Consider the following 25953-nt stretch of genomic DNA (forward strand, 5'->3'; position numbering starts at 1 on the left):
CCTCGGCTCCAACCTACTGCGGTCCGTCTTCCGCAGCATCACTCATGGAAGGAAGGGGCTCCATTCGGTCTGATGCGAACTGAGGATGTCCGAAAGCTGTGAGAGGCAAATCTATCCGCATAAGGTCTACACAGTGCTGGTATCAAAATCACATTGGTCCCCCGCTTGGCTGACAAACTGCTTCGTACGCAGGAGTGGTCCGACTCGGCGCGGCGGCTACGCTGCTCGTGGGACAGCAACATCGACCGCACCGTGAGCTCATCCATTAGCGTGAACCACCTGGAGGTGCAGCAGGCGCGCTACGCTGGCTCATCGGCCGCCGACTCGTACATGGACGTGCAGCTGGGCCGGGGCCCCTTCTCGCCGCCGGTCACGGGCCTGGTGCGCATCGGCGACACGCTCACGCTGGTCGTGTACACGCTGGGCGCCGACCTGGACGTGCTCGTCAAGGACTGTCTGGCCCACGACGGAGACCCGCGTCGCGCCGTTCAGCTGACGGACGCGCAGGGCTGTGTGGCCAAGCCCAAGCTACTGGGACCCTGGCAGAAGACACGCAACACGGGTGCGACCGGGGCCAGCACCATCGCGTTTGCCTACCTCAAGGCGTTCAAGTTCCCTGACAAGGTAAAATTCATCGTTGCCTGGGGGGTAGATTGCGTCGTCAATATTGTGATAATTTTTTTTTTTTTAATGTTTTAACGCGATAGCGTTGTGGGGTTGCATTTGCTGGTGTGCTGCGCTGGGTGACACACACATTACGCGGGCCAGAGCTATAGCTGTGGGCCAGCGTGTACCACGCGCCTGCGCGAGGGAAGGAAGACGCAGTTCATTGAGAGCACGCATGTTTGTTACGCAGTAAGCTGCTTTAAAAAGAACGCTGCTCTGATACCCTGGCCTCAATATAAACAATAGCTCTGCCGCAGCACCCGAAAGCGGGGCAACAGCGCAGCGCGCTCAAGGCAGAAGCTACTCGCGCGCCAGAGCGAAGGTCGCTCGCGGACCGCACAGGCAGCCAAAGAGTTAAATTGCCCTCAACACAGCACGGAGGAGGATGAAGGGCACGTATTCACGACACAGGTCGCACTTGGATAGCGTATCGCCGCCAGCACTGGCCGTACAAATTGGGCCCTCCCGATTCAGGAGACACAGGTGCGCGCGCTTACAGAGAAAACGTTACGCACCTTTCTGCTGCCCGTGTCGGTGGCAGAGGTGACCATTTCACCTTAAAAACTTCAAATTCGCCTCAAACTCAAGCAAGATTTTATGACCTCACACAACCTCAACCTCACCAGTTGAAGCGACCTGAGGCGACCTCACCTCAACTTTCAAGGCGGTATGATCTGATTCAACTTCACTTTTCAGATAAAGCATGTAGGCAGACCCAGCCTCTGAACTGTCGTACTGGCTTCCAATAGTTCTGACATAAAAATCCGGCACACTCTCTCACATGGCCACTCTGATCCATGTGTAGTCTTTCTTGTCTGTTGTGTCATCCTTTTTGTGGTAAAATAATTGTGTGACCCACTGTTGTGGCTGGTGGCTCAGTGGTTAAGACGTTTGGCTACTGAACATGAGTATCCGGTTTACAGCCCGATTGCGGCGGCAGCTTTTAGGAGGAGAAACGCGAAGGTGTCCGTGTGCTGCGCGATGCCAGTGCACGCTAAAGATCCCCAGATGATCGAAATTATTCCGTAGTCCTCCACTACGGCACCTCTTTCTTTTCTTTCACTCCCATCTCCATCCGTTTTCTTACGGCGCGGTTCAGGTGCGCATGTCGAATTGTGACAGATACTGCGCCTTCCCTTTCCATTATACACAAATTTGCAATTTGCCTACGTGGGCAAGCTCATTCGAACTGCGGATGCAGATAGTTTACGCGAAGCGTGTGCAGCTTTTTCGCTCTACAGATCGTCGCCGTAACCCTAACTGAAAAAAACAATGTCGAAGAAAACACACACGCGATTTCATATCAAAATTGCGATGCAGCTGTTCTTTCTTTGCTCAGCGTTCAGGTTGGTGTCATACCATTTCGCTTCTCCTTTACCTTGCATCTGTTAGTCAAGTTGGAGGAGTTTGCGACAGGGATTAGAACTGATCGACGACATAGTAGTTAGTGCAGTGTAGGTGTCCACCGGGAAGTGAGAGATACTGCTCTAGCCTTTCCCCAAAAATCAAATTAAACCAAACAATACAAATGTACTCGCGGTATGAAAAAGGCGGTGTTGAGGGCGCTATCGCATGGCGAAGCAGGAGGGTTGCCCTATTATTTTTTTTTTTTTACGTGATAGAAAAAAAAAATAAATACCCAACTCGGACATTCGTTTGACGGAATCATGAACAAGAAGCTCTAAACCTGACTGATGTTTCTTCCATAATTGATAGGAACGAACGTATTCTGGGCGCTTTGCCTCGCAGGCAGAGTTCGCCAAAATTGCGCGGGCTGTATGATCTTCCCACCTACCCCATTTTTATTTTCGGCACTCAGTGATGCGACACGATCAGCAGCGCGTGCTACGCGCCCGTGTGTGTGCGACTAGCGGTTCGTTGGTGACGCAGGTGGAGGTGTTCCTGGAGTGCAACATCGAGATGTGCCGACGCAAGTGTGCCGAGCCATGCGCAAAGGCCAAGCGCAGCCGTCGGCAGCTGCTCAACGAATCGACAGTGGAGCCGGCGCGCGTGGTCCGGGGAATCCGCGTCGTTGCCCCCGACGACTTGGACCCCCTGCAGCCTGCGCCCGGCTGGGCCGCGCGGGCGCCCTCCACGGGTGACGTCTGCCTCTCGCTGCCCGGCTTCGTCACGGCGCTGTCGGCCGTCCTCGCCATCTTGCTCAGCTCGTGCGTGCTCTCAGCGCTGCTGTACCTGCGCGTGCGGCAGCTCGCATCGGACACCGCCGGAAAGCCCAAGAGCGTGCCGCCGCCAGAGTTTGTGCGTAAAGTGCGCCGCGTCCCTTGATAATTAGCACGCGCGCTGTGTGTAGCCCCCGCACGCTCTCCCTCATGGGCATTCCCGAAGAACTCTGGGGACCGACGCTGGACGAACGGAAGCGAAACGCGCCGTGCGAAAGCGGGTTTTTCGCGCTGGCAGAACTGTGGTGTCAAAGCGCTGGCTCGTCCAATACGCCCACCAGATTAAAAGCCAAGAAGCGAAGAAAACATGCGGGCCGAGTTGTCTTTTGTCTTTAGTTGGAAAGAAGGGGGGGGGGGGGGGGGGGGGAAGGGGCTGAGTTGACAATCGCAGGAGGTATACTTTATTTTTAAGCTGTTCATACTCATTATATTTCGTTTATTTGTCGTTATTTTGCAATTTTGGTCTTTATTTTTCTCTCATTACCACTATTTCAATACTCAAGGCGAATGCATCTTTATATCCACGCTTTAAGAAGAGCTGGCAATTTCAGACGCCCGAAACCTTGCGCAGACCATATTGATGACAGAACTAAGAAAATGAGAGCCACAGAGGTGTTAACTGAAAAAAATTGACACCTTATTTACGCATTCCTGATGTGGCTTCCGCAGTATATAAAGCTGTCGAATCCATTCATACATATATATACAAGTACACGTGCACCTCCTATTCCAACTGTCCAGCTCTATATGACAATCTAAAACACCGCTTCTTTCCTGTCCTGTCGCCCAGTCTAGTACCTGGTCCGTACATCCTCTTGCTTTATCCTCTCTCTTTTTGAGTGTCTGGCTGTCATAGGCACAGCTGGAAGACCGGCTTACATTGGTGAACCAGGGGCAGTACCATTTATTGAGACGCTTAATCTTCGTTCTTAAATAAAGTGCTTACTCTCTCTTTCTCTCTCTCTCTGTAAATGTTAAGCATTCTGACATGCATATATACATACACAGGCATATCAAATACAAATTTCAGTGCAGCCGTTTTCAAAAACCCAATAAATTTCTTGCGCGGCGTTCGGCTGATACGCTCCTGACACTCGCAGCGAGGGAGGGCGAGCTTCACAGTGGGAATCCTAGGGTTCCTCGATGACTTGGGAATCTCATCACCGAGGCACTGTTGTGCCCGAGCGGTGGTTCGGGATCGAAGCTGCGAGGAGCTGGGCCTTCCGTGCGCTGCCCGGGGCATCGAGGAAGAGACTCAATGCTCGACCATCTCCGTTTATTTCTGGAGTGAGACTGCCCTAACCAACTGTACAATAATGAGGGCGCGTAGCCCGTTTAGAGAGAGAGTGTGAAATATAGTAACAAAAAAGTACAAAACACATAGGCCGGCTGCTTCCAAAGGTCTGTCTTCCGGCGAACTGTCCCAGTAACGCCAACATAGGCACACAGCAGTTCACGGGAAAAAGAGCAGTCCCGCCGAGGGCTTCAAAGGGACAGCGGAGAACGCGCAGCCCAGCGGGCTGTCATCCCTGCTCGGCCACCGGAAACATAATTCTTCTTGCTCCCTCTTTTCCTTGCCGCGGCGTCTTGTCCGTGCGCATCGCGCGCCGCTGCGCGTTCCCGCCTTCCCGTCGTGGCGGCGTCGAGCGCCTTGTCGAATGCACAGTGAACTAGAATATTGTGTATTGAAAGCCAGGGGAGCCGTCCCGATCACAACAGCACCCTGAAAACGTTCAGGATCAGAGGGCTCTCGCGCTGTGTCAGTAAGCGGAGGGCAGAACATGCTCAGTTGAGCGGCCGCGGCGTGAAGGGGCAAGCCTCTTTTGTTTTTCAGTCGAAGCTTTATATTCTCTTGACATAAAAAAACGCGAGCTTTTTCTTCTCTCGAGTCTTGCGATGTGAACTCTCTGTCCCATAACGTAATAGTAGCACGTTACGCACTGCTGCAGGCATATCTGAGTTCTCACCGTACCATATTGACCTTACCCATAAATAAATAATACTAATAATACTTTTCAGTGCACGTTAAAGAACCCCAGGTGGTCGAAATTTCTGGAGTCCTCCACTACGGCGTCTCTCATAGACTGAGTCGCTTTGGGACGTTAAACCCCACAAACCAAACCAAACCAACTTTATTTAGCATTCATTGCGGGTGGCCCAGGCATGCATGGGTAGCAAAAGGCAGTACTGCCCATACCAGGACGGCTTGCTGACCCTGACCTGGGGCCCAAAGTGTCCAAGACGTGAGATGGGAAAGGGGAAGGGATGAAACTGAGGGATGAAATGAGGGATGAGGAAGAAAGAGGATGAAACTATGATTGTTATCACCTAAATCGTTATTACTAAATCGTTATCACCGCAGGCGCGAGCTCTTCGAATCGAGCCTGATATAGCCAAAGTCTGTTGAAGCCACAGCTCAGAGGGTAATCGCGTTTTCAAAATACTAGAAATTAATACTGCTATTTCTTTTTGCCGGCTACTTGTCTTTAAAATTGGCATCAAACGCTTCTTGATATAGTTAAAAACTCCACTACTGGAATTCAGTGAACGAAGTAGTTCGCATAATTCATGCTATTTTTTTTTAACGTCCAGCAAACAGGGAAATTGCTACAGATGACCATGGAAACAGCATTTTTGCCTCAAAAATTTTGGCAAAGGTGCCTAACGCGGCTTGCGTGTATGAACGAGAACACATTATCGTCTCATCGGGCGAAATATTTTGTTTTCGACACGGTATTTAAACTTTTTTTTCTGTCAGTATTTTATCCTGCGCATAGGTTTGTGTATTTCGTATAATAGACTACCGTCATATTTCATTCGGTATCTGGGAGCCGTATTCGCCGAAATTTCGGTTTTAAAGCATGTAATTGGAGGTGCATATGTCGTTGCTTTGAATCCCTTTCGAAAGCTAGCCTCCAACTTGGCTAAGTAGCGCAACGGCATCGGACCAATACCGGCTCAGCATTGGAAAACATTGGTACAAATTTTCGATTCTGTGCAATGATGCTTGTCTCAGTCTTTATTAATGCCGGTTTCCACTTGTCATCCTTTCTTCTGTTTTAAACTATATCCATTGTGTTATTTTTTTGTGCGTAGTCCAGCGCCATTCTTTTAAAGAGCGTCGTCAAATGTAGGCTGCTGTGGTTTGCCGGCATGGAAAAATATACAAATCAATCAGTAAAACAGCTTGGTGTGGCTCATCTACACAGTTTGCAGATTTTTAACAATAAATAATCACAGGTACATCAAAGCTGTTTCGCAGGTACGCTATGCGGACAGAAAAAAAAAAAAAAAAGTAATTGCTGTTTTCAATCCCCTATTTAAACACGATGCAGCAATAAAATATTTAGCCTCTTATATTATTAGTTTGTAAACTTGGAGACGGTCACATTTCTAGACAGCTCCGATTTGTAAAACTTTTCTAGAGCGCGTGTGTTACCAGATTCCGCTCTATAAAAAATATATATAAATATTCAATTTCAGTTCTCGTATTCATGCGTAAACGTCACGATGGCCGCCTAAACGGTTTCAGCTGCGGCGAGGTGTTTCACGACGCTCCATGTGCCATTGGCATACTAGGCAGGTCTCTTCTGCCTTTCACTTTTGGATGCCGAAGTGGAAGAAACATTCGGATCAAAAGCTAACCACATCAAAAAGTTTTTTCATGGACTGTCTCTGTCTTGCGTGCGTATTCACATGAATATAATTGTAAAGTTCGGGGCGTATGTCTCGAAAACCGCACGTACGCTGAGAATGCAATCGAATGCAGTAGCCTAAGGATGTGACTGCCTCTAGTTTTATAATATAACAATTCCCGATAGCTAATGTTGCCTGAATAATTTATCAACCGCTATCAGATAAGCGGACGAGAATTATTTCTGCAATTTGTGTACTCCTCGTTTCATAACCGACACACACGAGTAAGTTCAATGTGCTGCTTATTGCTTACCTAAAAGCTGTAAAGACTAATTTGGAACACCGAAGATCGTAGAGGAAGGTCTCATTTTTAAAAGTCATATCTTAACCCAACGGAACCGTATTGTCAAGAAGTGCATGCCAAAATACGTGAGATGTTGACAGTCTAAGGGGAAAATGTTGACCAACACTGACTAGCAGTCTGGCTAAATAACCAGGTAATGTTGATCAATATATGGCAATGTACACCCTCCCATTTGTTTAACCTGAACGCGCGAGCGTCGACCGTCGAGTCGATAAGCGCCGTATGACGGAGCACAGCGGCGAAATGAGCGAGAATACATCGGGGTGTGCACGAAAAAGAAAGTGTCGAAACCCAGGTCACTATTCCCATGCAGTATTGTAAATGCGTTATCTCCCCCGCCTTCGAGTCCCCGCGCTTTTAGAATCCCTTTCTCCTTCTCCCACTGCGGACAACCCCTCTTGACGACGCACCCCTCCTCACTCCTTGGAACATTGGAGAGGGTTGGGAGAGGATGGGCGGGGGGGGGGGGGAGAAGGAGGGAGGGTAAGGAGGGCGTGCTACTCTTTTTTGCCTTTTGTTAGTGTTGATAGTTTGTTTTCGGCCATGCGGCCGTAGAGCGCTCGCGGAGGAGAGCCGGGAGCGCCCATTCGTGCGGCTGTATGATGGCCTGGTGTCCAAGTCACTCAAGAAAGCGGCAGCTACTTTTCAAAAAGCGCTTTAATCCAATGTGCAAGGAATGTGAATCGTCAAATATGCGATTCGTATATAATTGTCATTTCCTAAGATACACAGTTCTGTTCCCAAGCAAAAGTGTTCTCAATGCGAGTTGTATGTAATTTTAAAGCGCGAAGAAAAGCAAGGAAAAAAATAGAAAGACCCTACTAAGAACGCATTTGTCTTTCCCGAAAAGAGCCAAATCTGGGCACCGAATTAGGTGAAGTTCAGCTGCAACTTTTAGTTTGCTCAAAGATCTTCAAAGCTGTCACTTATAGCCTTCAAATGTGTTGCTGTGGATAAAAAAAAAATAAAACTGCATTTTGCTTTCTTTGCGCCAAGGTGCATTTGGCTCTTTTCGAAACAAAAAAGAAACCTCTTAATTGGTTTCAAGATAGCTTCTATTCATTGCAGCGGACAGTGCCGTTAAGATTAGACAAAAACCTTGAGCTTTGCTATTTTGTTTTTTATCCAGTTGCACTCTCTCTCTCTCTCTCTCTCTAAAAAAAAGCATGTTGAACTTTGACACGCCGGGAGGCTTATTAGACACCTGTAGTAGCCGTATGACATGTTCACGTACTTCTGTTACAGTGTTCACACGCCATGGACCGCCACTACTTATATGCACTTAGTCGGTTAACAACCACCAGCTGCTGTTTTCGACATAGAAAAAAATGTTGTCAAAATCAAAGGCTTTGCTGTTTCTTAAGCATAGAAATTATTTGTACAACGCTCGAAGAAAATATGGGGAAGAAAAGGCCATTTTCCTCCTTTTCGCATAACCCAGTTGCGCCCTTCACAAAAAGAAAGAAGGAAACGCCCACAAGCTCGTCGCCAAGACACCCCCTAAAAACCATTAACGTCTGTGGGGGGCGGTATGGCGCTGACCCCTGCTTTCCGGCTTTTTCGACTGCCGACAAGAAGGGTGGGGTGAGAGGGGATTGTGAGCAGGGGGAGCCGACACACGGGGAAACACACGCGTGGCACTTACTTCACGGGATTTCGGAATTGCGGGGAGATGACCCATTGCCTCCGACACGCGGAAACCGCCACACGGGGAAGCGTGCTACACCCAATACATCCGCCTTGGAGAATACGCGCGTGCGCGCAATGAGCACTCCGGTGCAGCTGTCCTCTGCCAGGCTGTTCTGGGAACGGGACCTCACCCCTGCTTCTTTTGAGCATCGTTGCGTCATCATACGTTTTTCTTTTCTGAACGCTTTCATCAAGTAATAAATCAGCGGTCAGGTGGTTGCGCTATGGCTGGATGGAATGCGATATACGCCGACACCACCGAGATTTTAACAAGGCCTTTGCATCACCTTCTCTCCCATCGGCGAACGTCATGACAGCGGATGAGCGATAAAGGATCAGCCACTGAATCTGCGCGTACAGGCTTGGGTAAAAGGGCGAGATGACATCATGTGACTCGACACAGATTCGCGCTCGCACCTTCATTTGCTGGTACTTTATCGCCATCCGCCTGTCGTCACGTAGACTGCTGGGGTGCGCAGGCCTTGCCAAGATCTCGGTGGCGACGTATACGCCCGCTGATTATACTACATGCGTATCAGCATTTTGTTTCTTTTTGCTATGGGTCACGTAGCACTTTCCTGCGGCAAATTAAAGGTTCTTCGCTTACCAATTCACTTCGCTTATCAATTACTACGCTTATCTATTCACATCGTCCTCTCATACAGGTAAGCAGGCGGTACCACGAGGCCATTTCTAATCTTTTCCCAGCGGCAGGCAGAAACCAGAAGGAAATGTCATAACGAAAAAAAAAAAAAAAAGAACAAATGGGGTTAGATCCGGTTCCCGTAACAGCCTGGCAGAGGACAGCTGCACCGGAGTGCTCATTGCCCGCACACGCGTATTCTCGCTCATTGCGCTGCTGTGTTCCGTTGTACGGTGCTTATCGACTCGGTGGTCGACGCTCGTGCGTTCAAGCTAAAAAAGTGGGAGGCTGTACCTCATGTCGGCAGCGTGATCTTAATGAGCGAACAATATTTGCCAGCAATGCATACATAAACGTATATCATATATTGGCAGTCATACCTAAATGAGCGAACAATATTTGCAAACGTATGTCAAATGTTCGCATTCCAATCTAAACGAGCGACCAATATTTGCCAATGCACACGAACGTTTATGAAATGTTAGAAGACTGGTCGATCTGATGGACGATGTTGCCAAGCTCACACCAGCCTATGCAAAATATTGGCGAGCCACACGTATACAGGACAATATTTATTACTGGTTTCCAGACATAGTACCAATGTTAGCAAGCAATGGTATACATGGCCCGTTGTAACCAGCTTTTAGAATGGCATGACCAACATCAGAAACATAGCGGCAACAATGTGCCGCCCTTGGGCCGTGTTTTGCCAGCACATTTCCAATATCGGGCTGGTTAACTGTGCTACCTGGGGCACGTGTATGCTGTACAGTAAAGCATCGTTAATTCGAAGACATTGCGACCGATAAAAATGTTCGAATTAACCGAGTTTTCAAATTAACCAAACACCGCAAAAAATCTGGCCCAGGTAAAAACTTTCATTGGGAGAACAACCCAGCGTGTTCAGTCATCAACGTTCAATCATTAATCATCCACGAACGCACGCGGTCAGGCGCAATTATGACGCCGGCTTTTTAGCATCATTCGCTCACAAAGGCGTTTGCTGCTATCACGCGTTCCATTGAGCTTGTGGCAGTGGACGGCGCACGCACCACCCCGACGTGATAAAGCGAACGTACGGAAACCAGGCTTGCTCAACCGGACGAGCCGAGCAAGCCGCTGCCGACATTCCTGTCAAGGGCGCTGGGGCCTTGCGAAGTCTCCCATATGTTACTCCATGGTCCCACAATCACACACGCCCACAGCAGGAGCTAATGCCAAGAGATAAACGCGCCCTGATGTTACCGCTGCGCAACATCTTAGCGCGCTGCCAGCAGTCCGGCGAGCCTGTCGAGGCGAAGACGCGCTGCACCGCAATACAAGAGTGTACAACTGAAAAGCTGGAAGCGGGAATGATCCGCTTCCGTACGATCAGCGATGTTCTTTGGGTATTTAGGGGATGAATATCCACTTATGTAACCAGCCTGGAGCTTTGTCTTCTCGTTAAATGTAGCCTGCATGGAGTTAAAGCCCACCTATACATGTTCGAGATTAGTGTGAGCCGATCGAACGGCCACCACATGGTCACAAACGAGCGGAAGATATATGCAGCGCCGGACTTCAGCACACAAGAAAAATTTGCAGTTTGACGCTGCTATCCAGAGACGTGTGCCAAGAATATAAGCAAAATACATGCTATTTTTCACGCACGTACCCAGCACAAACTGAAGTTTTGCCACTTGAAGTATACACGTATCAGACGCCAATCGCCCCGTTTCGGGCAGTGTGGACAAGGAAAATCAGCTAGGGGCTAAAGATAGCCACTGCACGACTCACACTTGTGCAGTCATGAAAACTTGGATTCGAGCTGTGATTACGATCGAAACAATCCGTTGTAATCCATGCTACAGAATTACCTATGCGAATGGCTCGCGGGGTACGTCGAACTTTGAAAAAGGACGTACCCGAGAGAAAAAAAAAAAAAGTACCGGGCCCGTCAAGCATACTTTTATCCACAGCCCTCTTTAAAGTAGGCAGTGAATGATAAAGGTTCTTGCCTCACTGTGAATAGCGTTCGTTGGCACCAACACCTTGTCGTCGGTGCCACGCCGTCTGAGAAGGTACAGTCGACGATAGCTGGCAACAACAACTTGACTTGAGAGGAAAAATGAACTGAAAACTTTATACAGCAATGTACATATTTACAACAGGGGAAACAACAAGCACGATAACATGAAACTGGCTAAACTCTCCGGCATGGCCGAAGAGTCGAGGGATCCAGATCTAGCTCAGAACGAATTCTGTAGGCCGCGGGCCCGGTTTTACCACCTTCGGAGCCCAGCCCACATTTTTCATCGCCCAATCACAACAATCTCACGCATGATTGGTTCACAAACACCTTGGCATGTATTTCCATTTCCGTAAGGTTCATCTTCTCCCTAAAACAAACAATTCAAAAGGGACAACAAATTCGTTTCACAGCAAGATGGAACCTTGAAATGATTGGCTCACTAGGTTACATGCCACGCCTCACGCTTCCACAGTGTTACACAAACTCTCTCTCCTCTAGGAAAGAAAAAGAAACACAGTAAAGCACATCAAAGCGCAGTACCAGGTGCGCAACCATTGCCCAAAGCTTGCTCCCTTGGCGGCTCCTTTTACAGGGCAATTATCGGCGTCCGAGTCGGCACCATTGCGGACCACATCAGAAGAGCCGAACCACGTCATCCCACTCCGCATCTTATCCGTCACTGTTACACACGCGCCCAGATGTCCGTTCAGAGCCACCGTCTCCCACCATTGTTGGCATCCAGGGTTAGAATCGTCCCAAAGACCCACTCAGCGCGCCTGTTCCGACTTTTATGGGCGCCCCTCAAGGACGAGGGCCTTACACCATTCAGCTTGGCAGCGTTTGTTCTTTGAAAGATATGCCGCCCTTACAAAAGAACCGCTCGTTCAAAAGCTGCGCTGCCTACGGGCGATGGGTGCAGTCGGCGTACTACGGGATCGCTCTTTTAAAAACAAGAGCCCTCCGCGTGAAGCAGCGGCGAGAACAAACTGCCTGTCTCCGCGTCTTCGAACGCGACCGCAAAGTCCTCGGAAGAAGGGACTGCTTTTCCTCTCTGCCTACATTTCTGCCGTGCGCTCCTTCCCGACTCCTGCCCAAGGCTAGGTGGGAGACGGCTGCAGCTGGGCGTTGAACAAGTGAACCCCAAAAAGAGCAGACGGTCCTAATGGCGCCGCGCATATCACCGACCCCTTACATAGGCTTTCGCGAAACAATATTTCAAATCGAATTTTATCGTAAACCTGAGAGACATATACGCTATTTCCCGAGTTTATCGTTCGAGACTCTTGCGTATGTTGAAATCATGCTACCAGCATAGCGGCGTGCTTCGAAGCAGGCCGTCTCGCTTCGGACTCAACTCGTCTTTGTTACTTTGTTTTCGGGAATCGGTATGCTGTCTCGCCTAATCTCACCTATACCCTACATCGTTAAAATCCCTTTATAGTTTCTATTTCGGGTGATGATTTACCTCTTCCAGACCTAAAGAAAATCAGTTGAAGGCGCTCGCCGATAAGTCAGAACCGAGGAAATATGTGACAACGGCCCTGGCTCTCTTTGAGGCACGTGCTGGTAGCCGTCAGATGGCACCACCTTTCCGCGTGTGCTCGAGTTCCAGGACCCTCAAGTCTGCGACAAGGACGGGAACCACCAGAACAAGAATGATGAAGTGCAATGCACCAAACATCGACTGGATCAGTGCATGGTGTAACATATTGTGTCTAAAGACGCGAAGCCGAGGGGTTAAAGATGAGTGAAGTGCAAAGTTGCCGTCCGCCTCCTCCCTTTTTCTTTTGTAGCGATAGCTACAAGCCGAGCATTTCGCGGTGGCTGGGAGAGGCCAGTTGTGCGCATGCGCCGTTACCATGGCAACCGGAGAGGAAAAGCAGGTGTGTCAATGATTAGTTAATTAATGATGTAAAATTAAAATCAAACATACGTCGACATTAGCCATACAACTAATGTCGATGTCCAATGGATGTGACGACACGCCAACCGGAAGGACCGCAAGTGGATGTGTTTTTAAACTAATCGGTTGCCAGGAAAGGAAAGGCGCAGTATCTGACACACTTTTGTAGCAAGAACTAGACTGGAGTACCAGCCGAGCATTTCGCGGTGGTCGGGAGAGGCCAGTTGTGCGCATGCGCCATTACCATGACATTCTGAGAGGAGCAGCAGGGGCGGCGTGCGGCCCTGGTAATGGCCTCGCGCCTGCTCCACCGTCGGAGCCGCGCGTGCCGTCACGCGGATGAGCAGTTGCGCGCATTTGCCGATACTAGGGTAACATGAGAGACTCAACATGTGCGCCGCGCGCTTCTTCGCAGTACGCCGCTCCATCAAACGAATCACGCATGCGCAGCATTGCGTATAAAATGCGAGATGAAATAGGCGGCTGTATCACAGCATTTGACATGGATGCAGAGGAGAGTCCAGACGCTGCTAAACGGTGGTATAAACAAGAGAAGACTAACTCTTACGATACTAAGGTTGTCACCTGGCACTTGGCTACTTAAAGAGAATGAGTGTAAGAAGGCGAAAAGGGCAATGGAGACGCCCGAACAGAGAGAGGAATAGCTTGCCAAACGGAGACGCCAGACTGCCAAGCGTATAGCTGCCGAGATGGAGCCTATGGAAGACGTCAGTCAACGAGAACCAGCAGAAGAGGATGTGAAGGCCCGTCGTGTGACTGATCACACCATTCGAGTTTCCGAAAGTGCATCTGCGACTCGTACTTTGAAGCAGACTTTGCGAACAATCCTTTTGAAAACGTGTAGTGTGTGCGAGAGACTGTGGTTAAACATACAGTGCTGAAACAAGCTCAGCCAGGCAGGGAAACGTACAGGGGTAGTCAAAAATTCCCAGGCCGTTCCGAATGGTCGGGGAGCGGTTGCTCTCCGCTATCGCGGCGCTGCTATCAGATGCGCTCCCCGCCGCGCGCCGGTGGCGAGGGTATGCGATGAGAGAAGGCACAGTGACGACCTCGTATACTGTGAAAGAGCTGATGTCAAGTTAAACGCAAGTTATCGTACTCCAAGAAGGCGAAAAGAACGGAGAAGCGCGCATAATACAACTAAATATTGAGACTAGCGTCAAGCTTCACTCCAGCGAACGGCCGTCAGCCGAGCGGGGCTGCAGCGCAGCGGAATCCGAAGCGCGTACCCTCGCCACCGGCGCGCGGCGGGACGCACATCTGATGGCAGCGCCGCGATAGCGGACAGCAACCGCTCCTCGGCTATTCGGAGCGGCCTGGGAACTTTTGACTACCCCTGTACCTCTCGAGCTAAGCTGCTGCCAATTTTTCTTCTTATTTCCTTTTTTATTGTCACTACATCAGCCCGGACACCCAACTGTGCCTGCATGTCACAAAGGGTATGTATAGCTTCACCTAGCTACCTACCTACCTAGCCCATGCAGAGCGCGCCAATTTAGGTCCACCATCTGATGATGAATTACTGATACTAAAGATCCGACATTGCAAAGTCCGTCATTTTAAAGCGGCGTCCTTGCGGTACAACAACCGCTTCGAATTCGGGAGTTACCAGGTTCGATCCCTGATGCCACCTAGCTGGCACCCGCCGGTTTTCCAACGGGGACAAGGTTTCCCCCTGCCTAGCGCTTGGCTTTTCTGGTGTGAAATGCTTCGGAAAAGGAATTGTGCGCGCTTGGTCAGCTGTCTTCGCGTAGCCGCTGTGCTCTATCGATTTCGGTGCGGATCATCTCGAATAACGGCAGACGTCATCGCTGACACGCACCATGGACCGGCTGGCTGGTGGCGGATCAGGCTTCGACCCGCCGATGCGTGCCTGCTCCAACACTTGATCCCTTCTGCGGCCAAGCAATGATGGTGATGAGAAAGCGGGCCCACAGAATTAAGAGCGTGAACAAGAATTAATCTCGTCGTAACGCCTGGGGCAACATGTACTACGTGTAGCTGATTGCGCATGCCATCGAAAGTGTGTTGAGAAACGCTTCCCATTGTCGCAGATCTACGAGTAGATCTTGTAGAACACGACCTATTTCAAGGACTAGGGTGACAGCAGCAGCTCCGCCGGCTGGAAGAACTTGATCCGGCACAACCTGTCGCTGCACAGCCGATTCATGCGAGTCCAGAACGTAAGCGCCAGCAAGAGCTCGTGGTGGATACTGAATCCGGACGCCAAGCCCAGACACATGGTGCGGCGCCGGGCTACGTCGGTAGAAACACCTCGCTCTGATAAAAAGCGGGGCAGGCGCAAGAAAAAGCTGGAAGCCCTGCGACCGTCCCCGAGTCCATGCATCCTCGTCGGAAGAGATGTTGCATGGACCCGTTAACTGGGTTGCCTCCAGCTTATTGGATCGAGCTGCAGCACTGCAGCCAGTTGCAGCAGCTGTCCGTCTCTCCATCTGGCTGGCCGCACCTGATGCCTCCGGTGGACCGGTACGGCGCCTGCCCGCTGGCTGACGCGCGCACCCAATCCGTGACACTGGCATAGACAAACATACTTACGTAAAGAACGGACACTTCCATAGGGCCCTGCGGCCGAGCAGCGCCAGCGCCCCGATGATGGTCAGACTGCTAATTTCGTCCTCCGAGATTTTCAGCACGTTATTTGCTCTGTTTCGGTTTCGGTTTCGATAGAAATGCTTTCAATTCTGACTTACCTTTAGCTGTTAAAATATTCAACTACATCCTCTATGGTTGCGTGCAAGTGCTTTAACGACGTCATGCATACGGAAGTATTTAAGTTGCGGATCGCAGCCTCTTCAGTGGAAATACCGGCAAGGTTCTCGCAGAAGATAAGCGTGGCTGACTAAGTTCATGCAGGTTAGAATAATGTGATCAGCGCTGTACTTATTGTAATTTTTTGCCGTTATTGAGCCGCTTTTGTCAGTGGCACACAAGGAGGCAGTGGTTACATACAAAAAAGTTTATTTTCTTGTTTACATATTGAATGGCACAGAGAGAATACTGGATCACACACTTTATAAAATACATCATATTACAAAGAGCAACAAGATTGAAGGTATGGTGAAGCACATGGAACAGTGTCACGAAGAAAAAACTTCGCATACCGGCTGTGTGTTTTTCCTCTAAAACATCACCCGTGAGAACAACAGAAAAGGAGTTGTGATCAGGTAGACACAAGTAAGAAGGAAAAAATGCAGGCACAGCCCGCGCTGAGTTTCTATAAATCAGCCTTGATCAGTAAGCTGCAAAGAAAGTTAAACACACCACACTGAATACATAGTAGTAACCCAATGCCATGCTTGTACACATGATCGCGGACAAAATTGCCCTCTGCCCGTATGACAAAGGTATTACAGGAAGTCCACTGTTAGCGACTAATAGCAGTAGATGTCGTAAAAATGCAGGTCACGAACAGGCAGCAGCGATTTTTAGACCCCAACTAGAATGTTTTAGCCATGACAAGGAATTCGGCTTGTAAACGTGGTGCTTACGAAGCGGCAAACGCTCATGCATTGTGCAAATACACCATTCACAAAACGATGCTAAATGCGCAACAAACAGTTCTTGTACTGTCAAATAAAAGTTTGTGTTAAGATATATCTTAGCCACCGAAAAATTCTCTGTCTTAAAGCTGTCTTAAAAATTACGCAATCGAAGGAATGCACATGTTCTTCAGAAAAACACGACCCAAAAACATACAATAGTTACACGCTAAAAGTGCGGCATTGCTCCTATTCTATGTTACACGTGCAAAATACGTTCACGTTGTGCAACAAACTGGCTAAAATCGTTCTTAGCTCAAGAAACAACAAAATTATTTCTGCAGACAAAAGGAAATAAGTTACCAGCCAAACGAGGTGATGCATTGAAAAGCACGGTGAGGTGGGCGTACCCGGCAGCATATCTACCTTGCACATGACCGGCGCCGCATCAACATTTATATGGAAAGAGCGAAGAAAGCTTACGGTTTGATGCAAGCAGGTGTACGTATAATAAGCTGTCTACCTTAGAGGTGGAGTGGAAGCGAACATCGCTACACTGCCTCGCGGGTGGTCAGACCCTTACTTGCTCGGCCGCGAAACGGCTCGAGTGTCCGCTCTTTACGTAAGTATGTTTCTCTATGAAACTGGGCGATCAGCATGACATTGCGCCACCGCCACCGCTGGCATGGTGTCTACCGCTTGGGCCTTGCGCGTCGCACGTGATATGGGTCGTCTCCTAGCGTTCAATGGCCACCTTCCTCACGACTTGGACCTCGACCTGTACCCACTGAGACTCTAGTCCCCGTGCCAAGTACAAAGGTACTTAGCTCCCCGTTTGCTGAATATACATATATTTACGTCGCCGCAGTGCCTTGTCAGCGGCAACTACATCCATGTGTATAAAAGTATAAGCGTATAAACGTATAAAGGTGCCTGCGCCTACGTACGTGAATACAAAAATGCTGGCAGGCTGATTCTACATCACTTCCGTCTCTCGATCATAGCATGAGTCGCTTTGAGACGTAAAATCCAACAAACCATCTGATATCACCCTCTCATATAAAAGGGACTCAAGTTAGCAGCTCGGTCCTGCCTAACGTAACGCCAGGCAACAGTATTTCTAGTTAGTGCGTGGCCATATCGGCATCAAGCAGCCTCCTTTCTGTGCCATACACTCGTGATTTTTCGCTCACAACGTCAAAGCCGTATTTTCGGTGAACGAGACCTTTGATGCTATCGCGTTAAAGCTAAAAATAAATGTGGGACAACCAAAAGGTTTAGCCAATTATGCTCCCTTTATTATTTACTCAACTCGTCAATTTGCGGCATAAGCTGCCGGAGACGGCAGCTTGTCTTTGGAACAACCACTCATATGCCGCCGGCTTTCACACCAGTTGGAGTTTTCGCGGCTTCTAATTTGACCTCTAAGCTCAGCAGTCAGCTGTAGTCCTGTTTTCATCAGCTCTACGTAACAAGCTACGTACAGTTCACGCCGCAAGACGCACGGATAACGCGCGATATGCTGCTGCTGTCAATTGCGACTAAATCACTGAACGAAGCTAGTGTACGGTTCTATCGGCTGGTTCCAGCCAGCTGAGTACAAATCACCGCCATGGGCAGAGAAATGGATGCGAGAGGCGCGCGTCCATCTTTTCAGCCAATACACGTGCCTATCACGAACGCCATCCGGTCGCCTCATTATTGACCGACTACACATCCAATGCACCACCAACTTAAAGGAACGGCCGGGTACGAGCGCCAGAACCCTGGAGACGCGCCCTCAGGGTCAGACCCATTCCCCGCAACATGTCACACTCTGATCATATAATAATGGCCGTCGCCAGGCGCGTGCGAAAGCACCATGGAGCGGCATTATGGTAGACAACAACATATGTATACTACGTGGACATTGCCGGTCCCTACCGTGAGAGGTGGTTCACCGCAGCAGTGGTCCACAACACCAACACAGTGGCAGGACTAACGTTACAGACCCACAACACAACATACGCGGAGGAAATCGCGATTGCGCTCGCCCTCTCCCTCCCACAAGTAAAACACATCATTACCGACTCCAAGGGGGCCTGTTGGAATTATTAGCTGGGTTGGATACCTCCTCTAGCAAAGCGCATCCTACCAAATTGATGTCGGTCCAGCGACCCTCAAACTGTTATCTCATCTGGGCTCCGGCCATCCGGGACTCCTGGCTAATCAGGCGACCCGCACGCTCTCTCTCCGGGCACTCAAACTTCCTCGGGAGGTCTACTCCGAGGCCACGCAATGTCTCATTACATTCAAAGAAATTACCACATATTATAAGGACAGCCACCGCCGCTTTCTGGAACCTTGTAAATGTCTCCGGAGAGTGGACGAAAGGCTCCTTCTCAAATTTTTTACAAACACAATGCTGAGCCCGGCAGTCTTGAAGCACTTCAATACAGACTTTGATGGGGGCTGCAGCCTGTGTGGAGCGACCTTCTCGGACGTTTTCCACATGGTCTGGGCCTGTCCATCCAATCCCCACCGTTCCCAATCCTTCATTACCCACCCTTCTAGGGAGGCCTGGGAGGCGGCGCTGCTCAGCTGCCATGACCTACAGTCCCAGCGGACCTTGGTCGTCAGGGCGCGAGCGGCGTTAGACGCCATTGGGGCTCCGGAATAGGAGCTCTACCTATATTTGTGAGGGCCTGGGCCAAAAGGGCCTCGGTCCAAACACCTCCTTGTACAAAGAGTAAATAAATGTTTGTCAGAAGCTCAAAACTACCACCACCACCACCAAGCGAGAGGAGTCGACGCCAGCACATAGTACAGCACAACTCCATATACTATACAATACCACAACCACTTACCTCCGAACAAATTTCATCGAATCAATTAGCTTCTATATCCATCGACGAATGGTGTCTCGTAAGTGATAGCAGCGAATGGAAGCTTCCTAATAACAATAAGATAATATATGGCGCGTGCACTCCATAGGCATCATCTCAGAGATTTATTTTCAAAGAAGTGCTATTAAAAAAAAAGACATGTTTAACACAAGAAAAAGTTCCGAGCTACTGGAATTGGAGTGCTTGAATTATATTTAATTGACATGTTGTTTTACAGTTAATTATATGGATCAAACATTATTTTTATGTCTAGAAGATTATATTAAAACAACATATTCCTTTGTAAAATAATGTTTGAAATGCAATTAACATGAGCAAGATATTATAGTAACATTCAAAAGTCAACATTAGTATAACGTTTCATGTTCTACTAATGTTTTATTATGTCAAACCAACGAGGCAGTATTCAGGAACTTGCATAACACTTTATTATTCTAACGTTCGTTGCTACCTGGGCAGTGTGGCTTTTCACACACCGTTTCACTAGATTCCAGGGGATTAACAAAAGCAGCTAAACTGGCGATAACATGAGTTTCTTACTCTTACTACTCTTACCTAGAGGGTAGGGTGCCTCGATGTCAGCGGCGCTGACATCGAGGCACACCCTACTTAGAGGGAAAGTTGTGCTGCCGTCTATGGAAGTTTACATGGAGTTTCCAGACGGCCAGTTCAGCCACCATGGGCGCTCAAACCATCATGGGCCGGAGGGGAGGGTATTTTTGCCGGTCGTGAACGCGCAATCACGTGACACAAAAGTGACGTAGAGCTACTGCGTCACTTCTGCGTGTCCTGTCGACGTTTTTTTTTTTTTTTTTTATTATTCTACTGGGGCAGTGAGAAAAGCGCTTGGCCGTCGGAGCGCGGCTTCGAGCAAAGCTTTGCTTCGAGCTGGCGGAGGGAGAGCATCTAGCCGTCCGCAGGCTTTCTTCTGTATTTTTTTCTTCCTATTAGTAGGGAGAGGTTGAAAGGAGGGGCGGGTAAAGCCCCTCAATAAAGGGGTGGGCAGGCTAGCCAACGTAGACAGCGTGATTTCAAACGACTGACGGCTTGGAGCTGCCCTCGGTAAAGCAGTATGCACGCTTGTTTCCTTTCTTCTTTTTCGCTAGCTGTGAGGTATGGGCTGGTTTGGCTTGAGAGGCAGCGGAGGCAGTGCTGAAGATTTGCTGTCGTTTACTTGGCTCAATCAGCCGCTTTTGCACCTTAAAAGTTACGCCCCAATTATGTACATAAAACAACTATATATATATATATATATATATATATATATATATATATATATATATATATATATATATATATATATATATATATATATATATATATATATATATATATATTTATTTATTTATTTATTTACTTATATAGTGACGTATCCGCAAGCTAAGTTACATCTTGTATAATTTCACAACTTAATTCCAAACATCAACGTTTACGCGCCGCAAGATGCTGTAAAGTTATTTGCTTTTTGCCACTAAAAAACTGTATGTGTGTGGGCGCGCGTGTGTGCAAATAACTCATGCGCAGGTACTCAATATATTTGAGGCCCCGCATAAGGTGAGTACTCTTGTACGTTTTCATTGTAGTGAGGAGCAATCACAATCCCCGCAGCGCACTGCGAGGAAGCAGACTCGCGACTCGAAGTCCTTGCGTCGCTTCGATACCAGCTCTAACCCCGCCAGACCACCGGAAGAAAGAGAACGAAAGCAAAAGACTGCGAACGCACAAAATCTGCGCTCACTCATTCCCCCGGGGGAGAAAAATTCTGTTTACTGCTTGGAGCCATGGGGGAGGGGAGAAGATGTTGGAGGAGGAACCATGGCGTGAAAAACACTAGCCGCGAGCGCTTCCTCTTACAAGGAAAAAAAAAAAAAAAGAGAGAGACTCCGCGAGATACGCGTACGTGACGTGTAGGCTACGTCACCTGTGTGCCACGTGATTGCGCATCGTCGATCTGCAAAAATATCCTCCCTGGGCCGGAGAGCTACCGAGTACCGAGTGCAGAACAACTACACAGCATGTCAGTGTGAGATTTATACAATATAAGCGATGGCTCTTTCTCCTATTGGCTTAGTTTTGAGCAGCACAAATACCAATATTTCTCACTTAATAGGCAAACTTTGAAATTAAAAGTCTTTATGAAATTATTTATGGTTGCGCAATCACTTAAGGAATTTTTTAGTGGCATTTCGGGAAACAGAAACCATTTATTGGCGACGTCTGCTTTTGCGCCTTCGCTACTATGGCTTTTGCGGTCTATGTATGTACCCACCTTGAGATTATGATGATGACGAAAAAGAAACATCGCAGTAACGCCACTCAACGTACCCGAGAAAAATCGACTGTCCCGCAACAAGTAGCACACCGACCCATGATTTAGACACCATCATGGAGGAAGGAAAGCTTAAGAGAGGCCCTGACGTCATTTTTTTGAAGCCGGTGCGGCCGCGCCATGGCCGCGCCGCGACCGGACGCTGCAACGCACAACGTTGCAACGCATGTGACGCTCACGTACCTAGGGCCCTTAGCAACGCTGTTGCTAGTGGCCCGAGTTTTCATAGCAACAGCGTCGCCGTTGCTAATGGCTCGACTTGGCTAACCCTGAATTTTGACGTCACTTCCGCCACATTTTCTCCAATGCATTGGGAATGGCAACTTGGCAAGGGCCTCTCCTAAGTTTTTCACTTCCTCCATGGACACCATACATGATTCTTTGCGCGCCATGGCGCCATGGTGGCTAAAGTCCCTTGATAATTTGAAAGTAGCGACACTCTCCTCCGCGCCGCGCTTTCCTCCTCGATTCTCCTCACGCGGCGGCGGCGAGCGCTGCGCACGACACGCTTTTTCTCCTTGGCGCCCGCCGGCCGGCCACAGCAGTGAGTGAAGCGCGAGCTTTTGGGCCAGGTCTGCGCTCCAAGAGCGCACAAAATTTTTGAAAAATTGCGAGAAAAGCATTGAGAATACCGAAAGTAACGTTCATGAATTGATTGGTTTCTTCTTAGAACTCTTTGAATGGGGAATACTGATAAACAAAGCTTTCAGGCGAATTCTGTGCTGCAGACACTTTTTAAGTCACATGATAAGGTGTTTTACTTTATGCACCTAATCTAGTACTGCCTCTGACTTTGTGTTTGTTTTTTTAGAGTGAAATCTGTCACTGCGGTAAAACTTCGGAAAACGATCCAGGCTAGGACTTTGAACTTCAAGATCAGAGAAGGTCAAAGCAGGACAGTCTATTTTGCTACTGTCAAGCTATCTGTCTAAGCATAGTATATGACACGTGATCAACCATGAGATTGGATTATTGGTTAATTGTACATGTATTTTGATCAATTACTGGGCCAAATTAATTGATATTTAGTAAATTGCAATTAAAAATTTCGAGGACGCTTAAGCTTCGCCTTCAAGAGTGGAACGCGATAGCGTTATTACATCGCAGGGGACGCTTTCCCAGCAGAAGCGCTACGGCGCAGCGATCACGTCAGAGGCGTCCGGCATCAGACGCTGCACCTAGCAATCGCGCTGTGAGCGGAAAGAGGAGCCGCGTCGCCTAAACACCACTGGTCGAGTGGCGCACGCTGGATGTCGGAAGGGGAGAGAGCGAGAAAACTTATTAAACGCAAGGGTGTTGGGGCATCCTCACACCGGTACCCGCGCGGCCCGAAAGGGAAAAGCGGGTGAGCGAAGATAGTGATCTAAAGAAAGGAAAGACGCTTGATTTTACAACCCGTGAGGGTGCACGGCGAAACGTCAGGGGCGAGTGGCGCGCCACGTGTCGGGACAGCGCCGCACATGGAAGTTGCTTTTTATTTATGAAGTGCATGCCGAGATTTATCGCTCACGGCCAACGCCGCCGACGACACCGGCTTTTCTGCGACACGAGCTCCTTAACGCTACCGCGTTAATATCTAAATTTTAGCTGCAACATCGAACCGCATACCGTTGAAAAGCTTAGGCCAAGTGTAATGGCACTGTGCTAGTTAGCGATTCGCAATAATCTGCGTTAATTAGTTAATTTAGTATAAAACCAAACTTTGAGCCAAGGAACAGGTTTACCACGGCTGTCTTGATATGATGCTGATGGAGGAATTAAATAATTTTATAAGTGCGTGGCCACTCACTGACTTCGCGTGTGGTTAAAAGACAGCAGGGTACACTGGGAGAAGTGGTGGGCCCTATTGCCGACACACTGAAGTTCTGGGGTAAGCATGCTGTGGCCTCATGCGCTATGTAAAAGAGCGTAATTTCAGTGAACGCAACAATCAAATAAAAAAAAAAGACAGGGGGCACATAAGTCTTCAATGTGCGGAAATGAGAAAGCATATAACTGCCAATTAATTAACTCTCGCTATCCTATCTATCACTATATCTACTAATGCCGTCAAGTGACCTATCATAACTGTCACTATTCGCAACGAACACTATCACCTCACTATCCGGGCCTATTACTATAATTTACTATTAATATCCGTAACAGTCACCATCATTAGCTGTCACTATTCATAACCATCACTATTTAATCTGATGCCGTCCCATGACCCATTGATATACTTCAATTTTCATTGACTTACGTTGTCAGTCATATCTCTATTACCTCATAATATCTGACGAGACAACTATACATTGACTTTTAATTCTTATACTTTCTTATTTTCTCATAAATGGAGGTGGGAAAAGAGCAAGCCACAGAAATAACTGTCTACTATCAGCGCGAGGTTCATGTCTCTGTCGAGGAGGCTTCCTTTGCTTCAGGACAGGTCGGTGAGAGAAAATTGATGGAAATGCGTTGGGCCTTTTTTTTTTCGAGTTCGTGTAATATTGGCGGCTCAAACCGGTCTTCAGTGAAATGTAGCTAGAACATAGAGCGATGAGTTAATCACTCAGGCTAGGTGAAAAAAAAATCTTCTTGCATACAATTGAAATGAGTAATATGTTACAGTGCTAAGAATTGTTGCTCGCAAATGTTCCCCTATTTTTACATCATAACTATAATTATTATTGATTGTTTAAGTTTCGTGAATACAGAAAATTGATGCAATGATTCCGGCTGATTTGACATCAATGGGAAAACGTTTCTCGCAGTAAATGAATATGCGGAATCGCGGTTTTAGAGCTCCAGCTTTCAAAGTGAAGGTAACCTGCCAATGCCTAGTAGTCATGGTCAAAGTGAAGCGTGTGTGATCATGTGAACACCCCCTGCATATTGGCCGTATCCCTGATAAAACGAACGCATACTTTTTAACCCACGCGTGCGTCGAAGCCATGGCAAGACACATTCCAGAATTGAAAAAAAAAAAAAAAAATGCCGTACGACCTAACTATAGTGCAGATTACCCGCAATATCTCGGGTTTACTTGCCAAAGAGTTTTTCAGGGCCAGCATTCATTGCTCCCGAGTAACCGACGCAGACTACAAGTACAAGCTGGAAAGACTAGCTCCTCTACAAGCCCCAATTTTGATTTTTAGTGAAGGAGGCCAGGGATTCTAGCATAATCGCGACAAATGCAATCGAGAGACTGTACTTTTCCAGTTATCACTGACAGCAAAAAGCAAATTATAGTGCCGTATTTCTGACTGCAGAAGTCCACAGCGTGTGAAATGATGGAGCCTTGGAACCTCGCAGAATATTCAGCATGCTGTAGAGGACAACCTTATTTTTATACAATGAACACGTTGCCCCCGCAATAATATTGAGGAGCAAGCAGGAATAGAAAACGCAGCGTCAGATGACGCGTTATTACGGGGAGTGAGAAAGGCGCATTACGTCTCAAACAACCCTGTTCTTTCTAGGAATAAACTTCTTTCGACTAATCTTGTGAATCCATTGACTCTTGCGCAAGCCATCACGCTTGCCTTGCGGTATCATGAATACCGCGTAACCATCTTCAGGCCGCTTGCTGCAGTTGTACGCGCAGCAGCTCGGCATAGAGCTCGCCCGCTGCAATAAAAGCACAGCGCGCAATTCGCTCGCCGAGAATAGGAGAAAAATGACGCGGAGGAAAAAGAAAACACAAGGAAAACGCCGGACGCGCGTTGGTTTCCAAGGGCAACGGCAGGGAGACCAATCGTCGCTCAGGAAATCGGGCGGAGAGCCGGCCTTCAGCGAAGGGGCGCGAAAGGGGCGAGGGGGAGGCAAGGAGGTAGCGCGGCGGCGGCAAAGTTCAATCGTTGGCGTAACTTTCAAAGTATCAAGGGATTTTAATGGTGGCTGATGTGCAGCGCACTCAGCTTTCCCTCAGGTTAGTGTAAGAAACTCTATGAGCGATAAGGAAGAGATGAGGCCGAATAACGGTTGTAAATGCGTATGGGGACTCCAGCACCCTAACTATGGTAGCCACCGTACCCTAACTCCATTAGTATAGAACACTACACCATTACTATAGTGCTCTAGAATATTGGGCAGTGTGACGACCGGCCCCGGAGAGCGGGCCGCTTTTGCGATGACAAGAACCGACTCC

The 25953-nt window shown here is 48.5% G+C and overlaps 1 protein-coding gene and 1 pseudogene across 2 annotated transcripts in view; both read left to right on the plus strand.

The window, feature by feature from the left end:
- LOC146205137 (cuticlin-3-like) overlaps positions 1 to 3181 on the plus strand; it is a 35836-nt gene extending 32655 nt beyond the window's left edge. For both annotated transcript variants that reach the window (XM_084586845.1, XM_084586848.1), the window contains exons 4-5: positions 193 to 624; positions 2557 to 3181. In XM_084586845.1, coding sequence (XP_084442971.1) covers positions 193 to 624; positions 2557 to 2952 — 828 coding nt within the window. In that variant the 3' untranslated portion in view covers positions 2953 to 3181. The remainder of the gene's footprint in view (positions 1 to 192; positions 625 to 2556) is intronic.
- Positions 3182 to 14936: 11755 nt separating this feature from the next.
- On the plus strand, positions 14937 to 17412 carry LOC146205138 (forkhead box protein O pseudogene; annotated as a pseudogene).
- The last annotated feature ends 8541 nt before the right edge of the window (positions 17413 to 25953 follow it).

Source organism: Amblyomma maculatum, chromosome 1 (genome assembly GCF_055883805.1).
Source record: "Amblyomma maculatum isolate TAMU_Amacu chromosome 1, ASM5588380v1, whole genome shotgun sequence".
Lineage (NCBI taxonomy): Eukaryota > Metazoa > Arthropoda > Arachnida > Ixodida > Ixodidae > Amblyomma > Amblyomma maculatum.